Source organism: Microtus ochrogaster, linkage group LG1, assembly GCF_000317375.1.
Source record: "Microtus ochrogaster isolate Prairie Vole_2 linkage group LG1, MicOch1.0, whole genome shotgun sequence".
Taxonomy (NCBI): Eukaryota; Metazoa; Chordata; class Mammalia; order Rodentia; family Cricetidae; genus Microtus; species Microtus ochrogaster.
The window spans coordinates 2,989,863-3,002,993 of NC_022027.1; the positions used below are offsets into that span (position 1 = coordinate 2,989,863).

The following is a 13,131-nucleotide window of genomic DNA, read 5'->3' on the forward strand; positions in this document are numbered from 1 at the left end:
AGGAAAGAGAGGAGAGGAGAGGAGGGGGGGGAGAGGAGAGAAGAGAAGACAAGAGAAAAGGGGGGTCTCTAGGAGGAGGGGGTATCCCAGAAGCAGGAGCATGAGGTAGACTGCTGAAGTGGGTTGTTCTGGGGCTGAGTGGGAGGATGAGGAGGGTGCGCTCTGTCCTCCAACCCAGACCGACTGACTTTCAGACGCAGTGGCTGGGGAGGTGGCGGTGGAAGTCCCTCAGAAGTGGGTCCCCCCCAGTCCTCCACCCAAGAAACCAGAGGTGCCTGCGGTAAGCTTTCTTCCTGGGCTTTCACCTGATGGGGCTGCATCCCAGGGAAAAGGAGGTCGGGCCTGTGGGGAGATGGGCACGGACCACAAGACCCCACATTGTCTTTCTGCAGCCTAAGCCTCCACTCTTGGTGCCCCCATCCGGGCCTCCTGAGCCACCCGGACCCCAGGTACAGAAGCAGGAAAAGCCTGAGGCTGCAGAAGCAGAAACCCAGAGGGAGCCTGGCGGGTCCACCACAGAGGCCTCTGGAGAGGAGTGCGCACCCCTTGGTGGCCGAGGGTCCCAGGAGAGGCCGAGGAAGAAGTCAAAGAAAGGAGAGAAGCTGAAGAAGGACAAACTGAGGAGGGAGAAGCCCAGGAAGGAGGAGAGGCAGTGGGTCACCAGGGAGCCCCGCCAATCCCTGTCCCGGCGCTGGGAGGCACACGAAGGAGGCCATCGGCCATGGACGCTGTCCTCCAGGGAACTAGAGCATGAGAAGCGGCAGGCCTGGGCTCCCCGGCGACGCCACGACCGTGACAACCGACCCAGACAGAAGCCCCGTGGGGGAAAGGGGCGCGATTGATCCTGCCCCTGTCCTCCTTGGTGAACCCCGTGTCCCTTCTCCCTGCAGGACCAGTAAATAAAGCTCGTGCTGCGACAGCCACGTTTTCTGCTCCTTTGTGCCTGGACCCCAAGGGTCGACGAGATGGCGAAGTGGGTAAAGGTGCTTGTCGCTGAGCCTTTATCCTGGGACACACTCCCCTTCATTATCCTGACCTCCATAAGCATGCTGTGTGACGACTGCATAAGCCGTGCAGCCTGGATTGCAGTTCTGACCCTCCTGTCTCCACCTCCAGACACACCTGCGCCGCCACATTTTCATTTTCAGGTTTGAGCCTGGGGTGGGGGGGTTGGGATGTGCAAGCGCCCTTTATGGCTAAGCTGTTTGTCTCGCTCCCCTTTTTTGGACTTTGTAACAGGGTTTTACTCTGTAGTTCAGGATGACTCAAATCAATTCTCCTGCCTCAACCCTCCCCTTCACACATACAAATTAGTTAACTAATTTAAAAAGTGACATGGTCTGAGAATTTATTGCCAGCACTGGGGAGGTAGGGTCGGTCGGCTCTCTGTGAGTTCGAGGCCAGCCTGGTCTACATAGTAAGTTCCAGGATGGCCTGTATTACATAGAGAGACCCTGTCTTTAAAAAGTGATGGAGATGGAGCACATCCTCACGGACTGGATGGTGTGTGTACGTGCGTGCAGATCTAGCACTTGGGAAGGGAGGTGACAGGAGGTCCCTCCACCCACAGACACCCCCACTGAGTGTTTGCTGATCTTTATTGGTATACTGTCTGGAGACAAAGCAGGCGTCAGCGGCAACCGCACTCGGTGGCCACCATGTTAGGCACGTGGTGCGCACTGATGCGTTCCTCGGACAGGCTGATGAGCAGCTTGCCCGCATATGCAGTGGGCACGCAGCAGGGTAGGCGCCCCAGGGCAGCCCCGCGAGCCTGCATCTTTAGCAGGAGTACCACGTGGTTCCCGTAGTGCGGGTTGCGGTCGGACTGTGGCCACGCGCAGGCGCCTTGGCAGTTGTTGGCCTGGTAGGTCTCAGGGATGAGCACTGAGCGCTCTGCCCGCAGGTCCACGCTCAGCTCGCGCAGCCCGCACGGCCCTTCTGCAGCGGTCTCCACGCTGCGTCCCGCCCTCCCGCGCCCTTCCCTCCCACGCCACTCAGCACGCAGGCCCTGCAGTGCCTTTAGTAGAAGCAGCGCGCGCAGCGGGTCCCCAGGGCTGTTGGAGTCGTTGGGGCACAGCGCCAGCAGGCGCGACAGAAGAGGGGGCGCAGCGGGTGGCAGACCGGGAAGGCCACGCAGCTCTGAGGCCGCCGCCTGCAGCTCCACGGCCACCCTGCGTGCCAGGTCGGCTGCCCAGGGAGCAGAGGCGGGGCCCTGCAGCGGCGTAGGGTCCCCCACGGTGGCTGCAGTGGGAGACAGCAGCAGTAGCAGGGGTTCCTCCCCATCGAGCAGGCATTCCAGGGCCGCGGGGTCCGATAGGTTAACCAGGCCCTGTGGGAAGTTGGCCAGCGCCCCAGGGTCCAGGGCCAGACGCGTGTGAGAGGCTCGGGTTGGGGGTCCCCGCAAGGCACGCACCAAGCGGGTGAGAGTCTCTAGGAAGGGGTCGGCGCTGTGTGGCAGATCCTCCGGCTCCACGGGCAGCCTGGAATAGAGGGCAGTGAGCCAACCTTGAGCACAAGAGGCTGTGGTGGGCGCATTTCCTCCTTCCCACATCTTCCCAGTTCCAACTCCAGCCCTGCCGTGCGCACACCTGGGCGGTGGGAAGGGCATGGTGTCCAGCTGGCCATGCGCTGGCTGCATGGATGACTGGGTAGGCGGCAGCAACAGCAGGGTAGGGGTCATGCGTGTGAAACAGCGAGAGTCAGAGCCAAACAGAAAAGCCTGCAGCTGGGCGATGCTCAGGGTGGCACCTGCGGGGGGGGGGGTGTGAGCTAGCTGAGGGGAAGGGCAAAGGGCAGCCTCTTTTCACACCGTCCCCTCCCCTCTGCCAGGACCTGGACCTACCTTCTCTGCGTGGCTGAAGAGTTAGGGCAAGGCCAGGGCCACTCCAGGCCCCCGCTGGGAAATCCACAACCAGCACCAAATAGCGGGTGTCCCGTGTAGGACAGATGTTCTGTAGACATCGGGACTCTGCTAGACTGAGGATGGCCAGGCTACCAGGCACACCCATCCCATACCGGGAGTAGACTACCTTGTGTACTAGTGACCCCAGGAACCCTTCTATTAGGCAGATCTTTATACACCCCAACCAGACGGCTGTCGCGGGATGGCCCCATGCCACTCTCACGTACCTGTGTGCCCTGCAGTCCAGTCCCTGTGACGGTGACCTGGGGGCCGGGCCCCGGGTATAGCACCAGCAGGGCCTGCTCCCAGCGGATGGCTCCCCCACGTGGAGGCTCTTGGAACTTCAGCAAGAGCGTGGGCTCCCATATCACTGTGGGCCGAATACTGGTTGACAACTGAGTCTGAAGCCACTAGTTTCCCTCCCTCAAGACCTGTCCTACAGAGTCCCTCAGCTGGAATCTAACTGGAGATCTCCTGTGGCCATGCAGGCCTGAAGGACCCTGACCCCAGCTGTGAAGTGAGGACCTTGCTTGAAGGGACTCGGTGACCCTTTGCCTGGGACGGAGTTGGGGTGTTGTGCTCCGCTATCAAGGCTGTGCCTGGCAGCCAAGCAATAGGACCTTCCCGCAGCCTCCCCCGGGTCCTCGGGATGAGCCTCAGGTTGCATAAGGCACAGGGGTCCTGAACAGCACCCATCACATACCTTCAGTCAGGTGCAGGACCAGCAACTGCTGCCCCCCAGGCTCCCCCAGCCAGGCCCCAAGGTGCTGCAGGACTGGCAGGGCAGCCTGGGCATCAGGAGTGCAGACTCCAAAGGTGGCCAGGTCTTGGGGTCCCCAGTGAGACTCCTGTACAGCCTCCAGGAAGGCATGCTCATAGCTGTCCAGGCCCCCTACTACCCTTAGCGGGATTCTGCTTCTGTTCCCCTCGGCTCTCAGCGTCACCAGGCACAAGGGCTCTGGGGGATCGCTAGGAGGCCAGACCCCATCCTCAAGGAAGATGAGACCCCTGGTGCTGGGGGCTTTTTGGAGCTCTTCTTTAAGAGTCTCCGCCTGTAACACAGCTCCCATGGTCACCAGCAGTAGCGCCAGCGAAGAGAGGGGTCGTCTCTGCATGGTGGTGCAGCAAAGTCTGGAAGGCCCTGCTTATATGTATGGCTGAGCAAGAGTGCTTGGGAGGGGCACCCCTATCAACTCTGAAAGTGACCTTGGGGGGACAGTGCCTGGCGCCCAGTATGTCCAGCAGGTGGGAGGTGGCCTTCTCAAAGGGTTTTCTGTCCTCAGAGACAGGCCCACAATTGCAGAAACCACAGCTGTCCTTGAGTAGCTCCCATCTGCCTAGGGAGCCCACCTGGAGGACTCAGAACCCCGGGTCACCATGCCTTCAACAAGGCATGCAGTACCTGCCCATCCCATCCCCTCCCCCCCAAACAACATAAGAACCACAGTGCAGACAAGGAGACATGGGGGAGGCTGTTTAATGGACTCAGAACAGGACAAAGTAGAAAACTTTCCAAGGACTGGCCCAGGGAAAAGGCTGCGTACAGGCAGCAGGGGGTGCTGGGGCCATGACTCAGTTGCCTGGGGGAGGGGGAGGCATGTTCCCAGGGCCGTCTGAGGGGAGTGGGGGCCTTAGCATGGGGGGCATAGGAGCTGGGTGCACCCCAGGATTTGAGGGGTGAACCCCTGGAGGCTGAGGGTGGACTACAGGCGCAGCAGGGTGGACTCCAGGAGGAGGCTGGGGGTGTACCCCAGGTGCCTGAGGGTGGATGCCAGGAGCTGGGGGGTGCACCCCAGGTGCCTGAGGGTGAACTGCAGGAGCAGGTGGGTGTACTCCTGGAGCCTGAGGATGAACTCCAGCTGATGGGGGAGGGTGGACCCCGGGAGCTGGCGGGTGGACCCCAGGAGCTGGTGGGTGCACTCCAGGGGCTGCTGGGTGGACCCCGGGAGCTGCTGGGTGCACTCCAGGGGCTGCTGGGTGCACTCCAGGGGCTGCTGGGAGCACACCTGGAGCTGGGGGATGGACCCCAGATGTTGGTGGGTGGACCACTGGGGCTGGGGGATGGACCCCAGGAGCTGGGGGATGGACCCCAGATGTTGGTGGGTGGACCACTGGGGCTGGGGGATGGACCCCAGGAGCTGGTGGAGGCATCTGGGGAGGTCCAGGGGGCCCAGAGGGAGCAGGCCCGGTGGGAGGCATAGGGGGCAGAGGCAGGCCACCAGGCGGAGGTGGGGGCAAGGCATCTGGCAGTGGTGGGCGAGGAGGCAGGCCATTCATGAGTGGGGGAGGGGGCCGCTTGACACCTGGGGGTCCAGCAGGGAGGCTGGGTGGGGCAGGAGGCTTCTCCATCTTAAAGTGGAACTGAAGAAAAAACTGTAGGGGAGGAGGGTCAGTGACCGCAGGGGAGGAGGGCGAGAGGGAGAAGTACCATGCAAGGGCTGCAGAACCTCACCTGCTTGGTCTCTCGGTTCCAGTGGGTCCAGAACTTTCCCTCTGCCTTGTCGATCTCCCGGCTTGGCACCTGGAGAGGAAAGCACAAGCTGCAGCACCCAGGGTGGAGACCGGGACCGACAGACAGACAGGCTAATCCTGGCTGGCCCCTCTCCTGTCCTCGGTGTCACTACCTTGAAGGCAATGGTCTCGTAGGGCTCAGCAGCCATGAGCAGGTACTGCCAGCGGCGGTCTGGGGGCTCAATCCTCTGCTCGTAGGCAGACATGAAGCGGTGGCGTGGCATGATGCCCTCGGCAATCTCAGGGTAGTCAATCTGTGGACGTACACAGCAGCATCAGCACCACACCCACGTGTCCGCTCCACCCCGACTGGCCCCACCTCACCTGAAACAGCAGGCTCTGCTGGCCCATCTCTGTGTCCCTCTGCTTGGTCACTGTAATACACAGGGGACAGGGCTGTTATGTGTCATAGGTGCTCACCTGGTTAGGATCTAAGCAAGAGAACCCAACCCAGCACTGCATGGTCAGGATGGTGCGGACAGCCCTCTGCAGCCTCCTGGGTTCCTGCTGGCTACATGACTGGCTTTCTGAGCAGGCCAGGTCACTTGGGGGGCCTCTGCTGAGGGGCTCTGGGGGTGCTGACTGCAGACAACCTGCCTCCCCGTCCTTCTGGAAGTTTCTAGTGGGGGATGGGAGCTTATCGCCCACCTGTGGGCTGCTATGACGACAGAGGAAGCAGTGGCTGTGTGTCCTAGGGATGGGTGTATACTGTGTCAGGGCCCACAGGGCTCATTCATGTCGCAGCCCACAACCATAGGCTGGCCAACACACACACACACCTTTGTAGCCAGGGCGGCCAATCTTCACAAACTTTTTCACCTCCACCTTGACCTTCTCAGGTGCTGGTTGGGCAGGGGCTTCCTTGGCCTCTTTGGCAGCTCGCCGGGCCCTACAAACACAAAACATGGATGCATGGCCCCTCCACCAGCTGCCAAGGTCAAGCACACAGGCGTAAGAGCCCCCTGGCCTTGGAGCTCATGGACAGGATGAGGGCTCAGCCCTGGAGTCTCCCAAGCAGGGACAGAGCAGGTGGGCACCAATCACCCCACTGTCCTTGTTCCTTAGCAGTCAGCTCTGCAGCAGGACTGCCAGGCTGGAACACAGGCAGAGTTAACACAGGGCCTTTCCCTCCTCTCCACCCAGCCACAAAGCGAGGGCTCACAAGTTAGTCTGATGCTTCTTCCCTTGGGTGTGGGCCAGGTAGCTCCCCTGCAGAGAAAAAGAAGACAGGTCACTGAGGGGGAGGGGGAAGCAGGACAGCTCTAAGGGGACACAGCACACGGGTCTGACATGAGGCCCAGAGTCTAGAGTTCCTTGGAGCATGGGAACCTATGGGGATGCAGTGGCTGTGGCTGCACTGGGGAGCAGTGACACGCCATGCCACCCTGGGAATCTCTGTGGTTAGGACCAGCACACACACCGAAGTCTTCAGTGCTGACTCCACTACAGGGGTCTGGCAAATGCTCAGGGAGTTCCTGAGGGGGTGGTGGAGCCTATGCTACTGCTCGGCATCCTGCACAGCTGTGGCAGCTGACTCCATTGTCAACACGGTCACTGCTGACCGCTCTGCTCATCTAGTCCTGGACTACCAATGGACTCCAGTCCTCACCTCCTCCCTGATTCCCTAAAATGCAGAAGCAGCTCTGTTGCCGGGGACATTCAAAGATCAGATACGCTGACTGCTGTCCTGACACCAAGGTCAGAGAAAGAGAAAGGGTAAAAGGGCAGCTGGTCCCCAGACCACCTTCAGTGTAGAGCCAGAGGCAGAGCTCACAGAGCGAGCTGCAGTAGTCAGAGCTCACAGAGCTGGACGGGCACACAGTTCAGCTCAGTGGCTGCTTACCTAGCACAGCTGAGAAAAAAATAAAAGAATTCAACCAAACCAGACCAACACTGAGGGAGCCCTCGGCTCTGGGTGATAGGTCCAAGGTCCACCAATGTCACCCCATCAGTGTAAAGGCCACGCGTGTGCCCAGAGGGGGACGAGACGAGGGTCAGGTGGAAGCACATACCTCATTGTTATGCAGCGTCAGGCAGAGTTTGCATTCATAGGATCCCAGATGGTTTTTCATAAAATATGGGTCCTGGGAGGGAACACAAGTACTTGTTAGACCACAAAGCCTGGTTCTCTGAACCCAAGACGGAGGTGTTGTAGGGGGCTCAGTGTACACGGGGACACTGCTCCCAAACCTTGTTGATGTCGATGGTTTCGAGGGCCAGCTGCCGCAGGCGCTCCCTGCGGTCCCGGTTGCTCTCCGAGGAGGAGGCCACGCCCCCACTCCCAGTCTTGCCTCCAGGCCTGTGCTGGAAGTCCATGGTGCAGGCCTGGGAGCTTCAAGAGACAAGAGACACCTGGGAGAAAGAAGGATCAGAACACTGTTGGTACCGCTAGGACCGTGGGGTGGCCAGACACGCATGCAGCAGGCAGGCAACCCGTCACCTATATGTCACAGACTGGATTCTACCTAATCCCTAGGGCCAATGTGAACCAAGTACAGAAACTGCCAGTTTTTGCTAAGCAAGCCTAAGACCCTATTATCATTTCTTCAAATCTCATGTAGCCCAGGCTGTCCGTACCCGAGGCTATCTTTTCAACTCCTGGTCCCCCAAGCACTGGAATTATAGGGGTGTGCCATTACATCAAACTGATTCTTTGGTGTTACAAGGGGGGTGGGGAAACAGGCAGAGTCTTACATAACCTGGCTTGGCCTTGAACTCCCCGGGGAGAGGAGGGTCTGCTTGTGTTTGAACTCTTGATCTTCCCAGGTAACTGCAGGTATGAGCCACCTTTGCCTACTATAACTTATTAAGATGGGATCTCTCCTCATAGCCCTGGCTGTCCTGGGACTCTCAACATAGACCAGGCTGGTCTCAAACAGAGATTCACCTGCCTCTGCCACCCAAATGCTGGGACTAAAGACCCCCCATCTTACATACAGGCACAAGGAGCTTTTCCCGGTCTCCTGAGCTCTGAGCTGTCCACAGTGCTGCAGAAAGCTCTGTGCCAGGCTCAAAGCCACCAGGCCATGTTTTCCTGATGGTAGAACACTTCAGACTGTCTGCTGCAGGACTCTGGTTATAACTCAGAGTGAACTCACAGTACCCAGGAGAGAAGTGGAGGGCAGCTCTTGTTATCATTGCTGGAGCCTCATACAGCAAAAGGGACCTTGCAAACGTGATCAAGACTCTTTGAGAGCCAGGTATCCCAATGTCACTTTGGAGTCTGCCTAGGAGGTAGGTAGGAGAGCTCAAGGCAGAGACACTACAAGGTCACTGGTTGTCAGTTCCGAAGGAGGATGGGACACAGAGGCCTCTGGATGTTGGGAAGATGAGAGGATGTGCATTCAAGCTGTGAGCTGGACAGACTGTTGGTCTGTTTCATACTCAGCCATCCAAGGACTGAAAAAGAGAAGCACTGTCCATATCTTCCAAAGCTACCAGGAGACACATTCCCAAATCAGAGGCAAGAACAGAGTACAAGGGCGGCAGAGCCCAGGGCAGTGACAGGAGGGAGAACTCCTTTGACCTCTGGTCAAGAGGACTCCCAAGAACATGAGACTCTGACCACTCTTCCAAGGGGACAGGGTGTCCAGCCACAGGCTTGAGGGTGCAATTCGGGGGCAGAGTGCTTGTTTAGTATCCATAAAGCCTCCAGGGTGTGTGCCTGAGGTGCCCGCCTGAGTATCCACTGAAGGAAAAATCCATCAGTTTTGGAAGATAGGGGGAAAAGGACAAAACCAGCCTGGGTGAGCACATTCCTTGGTTCTGGAGGAGCACAGAACCCCGCAAAAACCTCACACCTGAGCTACCCTCTCAGCCCATGACGAACTTTCAACCTCCCAAAACACAAGCACGGCGGTGCCTGCTTTTACGTCAGCTCTTGCTTGAGTTGGAGGCCAGACTGGGCTATGCAGTAAGAACCTGTCTTAAATAAGAGATAAAAGGGCGCTGGGTAGGCTGGGGAGTTGCCTCAGTAGTGAAAAGCATTTGTGCCCTTGCAAAAGACCCAAGTTCTGTTTCTAGCACCCAAACTGGGCAGCTGACAACCAGCTCCAGGGCACCTGGCACCCTCTTCTGGACTCAATGGGTACCACACTCAACATGCACACACACATACAAACATATAAAAGACAGTCTGAGGAAAGCAATGTGAACACTGGCATTTACCATTCTGCTTCCTGCCCCAAGCTCCTGGGACAACACTTCCCCACCAAAGCGGACTGTACCCTCACACCGTGAGCAGTAATAAACCCAAATTAGACACCCAGGTGTGGAGACACACGCTGTTTATCCCAGTACTGGGGAGGCAGCGGCACCACGATGTGTGTGAGTTCGAGGCCAGCCTGGTTCACACTAAAGTTCCAGGAGGGCCTGAACTGTGCAGTGAAAACCGTCTGAAATAAATTAAAAGTTTTGCCAATGACTGGAGACGTGCGACCTCATGGACCACCATAAGATTATCGATAAACGATTGACAAGGGAAGAAAAGCGGTATTTGAGAAGGTGCTGCTCTGGTCCACTTTGGGAGGAAATACCGTTCTCTTTTAGTCGCAGCCACGGACCTACTCAGGTGGACAGGAGCAGCAGTCGCCAGGGCCCTAACTAACGATGAGGGAAACTGAGGCAACCAAGGAAGTCAAAAGAATCTCCAAGACCCCGAACCACGCCAGGGGCCACAGACGCGCGGCGGGAATCCGCGACGCCGCTACGGCCCAACGGGCCTTGCGAGAGTGCGCTCTCCAGGCGCGCGCCAGTCCCGAGAAAGAAGAACGCGCCGCTTACCCTCGCCCCCACCCCCACTTCCAATCCCCTTCCAGGGGCCCTGCGGTCTGGGCAGCCGCCACCGACAAGCCGCGCAGCTCCTCACCGGCGCCCAAGGCCACGATTCCCGAGCTTAACCTCCGCTACGGCCACGACTTGGCTGCGCGCACGCGCACGACCGACTAAGCGACCACTTCCGGGAGCAAATGAGCGGAGTTTCCTGTGCGCGCAGGCCCGAAAGACGGACTCGGGTTCTAGAGGCTCGAGGACAAGGAGTCTATAGTGCGCACGCTCACTGAGATGTCCACGAACTCTCGTTCCGCTCTAAATCTCGTGACGCTACCTATCGCGACAAGACGGAATCTTTCACCAGCCCGGGAAGGGGCTTCGCTTAACGTGGGGTGCTATGAATCTAACGTAACACTTCACGTTTAGTGTGTCTGACGGTTACCTAGGGACGGGGGATTTCTCTCACTTCCGGCTCTGCGTGCGACTGCGCCGACCTGCACGCCAGTGCCACCTTAAGATAAACTACGCGATAAGCTCCACGACGCGCAGGCGCAGTAGCTTTGATGGGGGCTTCCGGGAACGTTCCCTGAGACTTTTCTGGCGCTGGTTGCCGCTTCGGAAAGGACGGCGGCCGGAAGTCAGGGCGCGTTTTAGTTCGCGCGGATCCCGGCGGTGTGATGCGGTACAATGAGAAAGAGTTGCAGGCGCTGTCCCGTCAGCCGGCAGAGATGGCCGCCGAGCTAGGCATGCGGGGCCCCAAGAAAGGCAGCGGTGAGCGGTTCTGGGGGGGCCGGCTCGATTCCCGGGTGGGCGGATGAGAACAGTTCCGCACTGACAACGCCCTGTGCCCACAGTGGCCAAGAGGCGGCTGGTGAAGCTGGTGGTCAACTTCCTCTTCTACTTCCGCCCGGACGAGGCCGAGGTAGGGGCGTGGGGGACTCGGGGGGCCCGCGCGGCCCGGAGGCCGGCGCTCATGGCCGTGTCTCGCGCAGCCCCTCGGAGCCCTGTTGCTGGAACGCTGCATAGTGGCCCAGGAAGAGCCCGGCGGCTTCTCCATCAGTAAGTGCGCTGGTCCCCACTGTCCCCACCCTGGACTCTTGCTCCGCGCACCTATCTCCCTTTTACTCCCCAGGAGCCTCCATTTGTCATGGATCCCTCGTCTCCTGAGGACCCAGCGCTACAATAGCTGATACTCTGAGTGTCCCCGGGTCTGGTCTCCGCTGGTGCAATCATAGTTTCTTCCCCCACCTTCAGTGCCTATTCTTCGCAAGGATAGGTGCAGCCTGTGCAGATTTTGTTTGTATTAGAAACAGTCTGCCGCGGGTAGCGCTTCTGAGGCTGAAGTGACACCTGTTAAACCTTCTTCCTTGGCGATCTTTACGGTACCATCTTGTAGAGATTTGGCCCTCATGTCTTCCCCATCATTACACGGGGTTCTCCATCTATACTCCTAGTCTTTCTTTTTTTGCACGTGTATATATGGAATCCAGAAGTCAATTTCTGGTCTCTTCACTACCCCCTCTTAAAACAATACATTTGTATGTACACATACGTGTATTTGGTTCTCCTCTCCCACTATGTGGGTCCCCGCTATTGAACTCTGTCCATCAGGCACGGCAACAGCACCGCTACCTGCTTGGCTCTCTCATCCTCGCACATGGACTTAGTTTTTAGGCTATACTGGCTGGCAGCAAGCCTTAGGAATCTCCCCATCTGTTTCCTCAGCACTGAGATTCCACTCAGGTCCTCCTGCTTATTACCTACTGAGTAGTCAGCACTTTACCTACTGAGCCATCGCCCCAGTCCTATTACCATTAGGGCCTACTCTAATGACCTCACATCAACCAGTTCATATGTTCCCAGTGGGTCCCTTTTCATGGGTTCAGGAGTCAGCACTCTGGAGGAGCCAAGCCAGCCTGTGACAGGCAGAGAGGATGGCTTGGTAGGATAGGAACCTGGGTGAGAAGAAGCTGGGCCTTCTGGCCAGCAGGATGTGGGCCAGGTAGGCACCCAACAGAGGTGGCTGGCTCCCTCCCTTCCTTTACCCCTTTCTAGGCTTTGTGGAAGACCTCAGCAGGAAGTATCACTTTGAATGCTGTAGCCAAGAGCAGTGTCAGGAGTGGATGGAGGCTCTTCGCCGGGCCAGGTGGGGCTTTGGGAACCACTGGGAGTGGGGTGGAAACATAGGGGAGTGTGATCAGTGAGCCCAGCCCTTTTCTCCAGCTATGAGTATATGCGACGAAGCCTCATCTTCTACAGGAACGAAATCAGGAAGATGACAGGCAAGGTGTGTAGGGGTGGGGTGGGGTGGGGTGGGGTGGGGAGGGGCAGCCCTCCCTGGCCTTGTTCACAGTCAGCATGCACCCCCATAGGATCCTTTGGAGCAGTTCGGCATCTCCGAGGAGGCCAGGTTCCAGCTGAATAGCCTGCCTACGACGCACGGGCGGACTGCTTGTATTGGTTCCCAGCTAGATGTGTTGGACTGACCTTTGCCTGGCCTCTGGCTATCTTTGAAGATGTTTTTTGGAAATGTTGTTCAAAGCCAGAGGTCCGGAGGAGGTGGGCAAGGGCTTGGATCCTTGTTCCCATGCCATCTCCCTGCCAATACCCTTGAGTGCCCCCAACTGGGGACTGAGCCTGGCACAGCTCCCCTGTCCATTATTGGGTGAATGTATCATGCTAGGTAAAGCTGTGAACCCCACTCCTGCTGAGATAGAGCAGGCCATGGTGCCGGCCTTCAGTGCTGAGCCCGCTCTATAATAAAGGTACCCCTTTTCCAAGCCACACAGTGAAGTAAATGGGGAGAGATGGGGGCACACACCTTCAGTCCCAGCACTCAAGAGGCAGAGACAGCAGATCTCTGAGTTCTAGGCCAGCCTGGACTACAGAGTGAAACTGTTTTGAAAAACAAAACAAAAAAGACTGGGCTAGGGACACATAAACACTCA

The 13,131-nt window shown here is 58.2% G+C and overlaps 4 protein-coding genes across 6 annotated transcripts in view; 2 read left to right on the forward strand and 2 right to left on the reverse strand.

Moving 5' to 3' along the window:
- Jsrp1 (junctional sarcoplasmic reticulum protein 1) overlaps positions 1 to 878 on the forward strand; it is a 3,795-nt gene extending 2,917 nt beyond the window's left edge. The window contains exons 5-6 of the mRNA XM_005359122.2: positions 195 to 280; positions 393 to 878. Coding sequence (XP_005359179.1) covers positions 195 to 280; positions 393 to 842 — 536 coding nt within the window. The 3' untranslated portion in view covers positions 843 to 878. The remainder of the gene's footprint in view (positions 1 to 194; positions 281 to 392) is intronic.
- A 580-nt stretch (positions 879 to 1,458) lies between these two features.
- Positions 1,459 to 4,017, reverse strand: Amh (anti-Mullerian hormone). The gene is made up of 5 exons (XM_005359027.3): positions 3,606 to 4,017; positions 3,130 to 3,272; positions 2,843 to 2,951; positions 2,589 to 2,748; positions 1,459 to 2,480 (listed from the first exon to the last, which is right to left on the reverse strand). The coding sequence occupies exons 1-5, from the start codon at positions 4,015 to 4,017 to the stop codon at positions 1,631 to 1,633; spliced, it is 1,674 nt and encodes a 557-aa protein (XP_005359084.1). The 3' UTR covers positions 1,459 to 1,630.
- A 344-nt stretch (positions 4,018 to 4,361) lies between these two features.
- On the reverse strand, positions 4,362 to 10,356 carry Sf3a2 (splicing factor 3a subunit 2). Of its 2 annotated transcripts, XM_026785177.1 has the most exons (10): positions 10,281 to 10,356; positions 7,604 to 7,765; positions 7,426 to 7,497; positions 6,576 to 6,622; positions 6,193 to 6,302; positions 5,738 to 5,787; positions 5,527 to 5,667; positions 5,355 to 5,423; positions 5,012 to 5,275; positions 4,362 to 4,948 (listed from the first exon to the last, which is right to left on the reverse strand). In XM_026785177.1, the coding sequence occupies exons 2-10, from the start codon at positions 7,727 to 7,729 to the stop codon at positions 4,475 to 4,477; spliced, it is 1,353 nt and encodes a 450-aa protein (XP_026640978.1). In that variant the 5' UTR covers positions 7,730 to 7,765; positions 10,281 to 10,356; the 3' UTR covers positions 4,362 to 4,474. The 2 variants fall into 2 exon arrangements, with proteins under 2 accessions (XP_026640978.1, XP_005359085.1); XM_005359028.3 differs by having other exon boundaries at positions 4,362 to 5,275; positions 10,281 to 10,354.
- Positions 10,357 to 10,766: 410 nt separating this feature from the next.
- Plekhj1 (pleckstrin homology domain containing J1) lies at positions 10,767 to 12,967 on the forward strand. Of its 2 annotated transcripts, none has more exons than XM_013350715.2 (6): positions 10,767 to 10,954; positions 11,038 to 11,105; positions 11,176 to 11,242; positions 12,239 to 12,329; positions 12,443 to 12,470; positions 12,556 to 12,967. In XM_013350715.2, exons 1-6 carry the CDS (start codon positions 10,861 to 10,863, stop codon positions 12,667 to 12,669), a joined length of 462 nt encoding a protein of 153 aa, XP_013206169.1. In that variant the 5' UTR covers positions 10,767 to 10,860; the 3' UTR covers positions 12,670 to 12,967. The 2 variants fall into 2 exon arrangements, with proteins under 2 accessions (XP_013206169.1, XP_005359086.1); XM_005359029.3 differs by having other exon boundaries at positions 10,769 to 10,954; positions 12,407 to 12,470.
- The last annotated feature ends 164 nt before the right edge of the window (positions 12,968 to 13,131 follow it).

Excerpts from the sequence above, each read along its gene's own strand:
- Amh (XM_005359027.3), bottom strand. The coding sequence starts at position 4,017 with ATGCAGAGACGACCCCTCTCTTCGCTGGCGCTACTGCTGGTGACCATG. Across the intron at positions 3,273-3,605 it reads GGTCCTGCACCTGACTGAAG|TGATATGGGAGCCCACGCTC; the intron begins GTATGTGATGGG and ends TTCGGCCCACAG. Across the intron at positions 2,952-3,129 it reads CTGGACTGCAGGGCACACAG|AACATCTGTCCTACACGGGA; the intron begins GTACGTGAGAGT and ends CGATGTCTACAG.
- Plekhj1 (XM_005359029.3), top strand. The coding sequence starts at position 10,861 with ATGCGGTACAATGAGAAAGAGTTGCAGGCGCTGTCCCGTCAGCCGGCA. Across the intron at positions 11,106-11,175 it reads TCCGCCCGGACGAGGCCGAG|CCCCTCGGAGCCCTGTTGCT; the intron begins GTAGGGGCGTGG and ends TGTCTCGCGCAG. Across the intron at positions 12,330-12,406 it reads GAGGCTCTTCGCCGGGCCAG|CTATGAGTATATGCGACGAA; the intron begins GTGGGGCTTTGG and ends CCTTTTCTCCAG.
- Sf3a2 (XM_005359028.3), bottom strand. The coding sequence starts at position 7,729 with ATGGACTTCCAGCACAGGCCTGGAGGCAAGACTGGGAGTGGGGGCGTG. Across the intron at positions 6,623-7,425 it reads TGACGCTGCATAACAATGAG|GGGAGCTACCTGGCCCACAC; the intron begins GTATGTGCTTCC and ends TTTTCTCTGCAG. Across the intron at positions 5,276-5,354 it reads GGAACCGAGAGACCAAGCAG|TTTTTTCTTCAGTTCCACTT; the intron begins GTGAGGTTCTGC and ends CCTCCCCTACAG.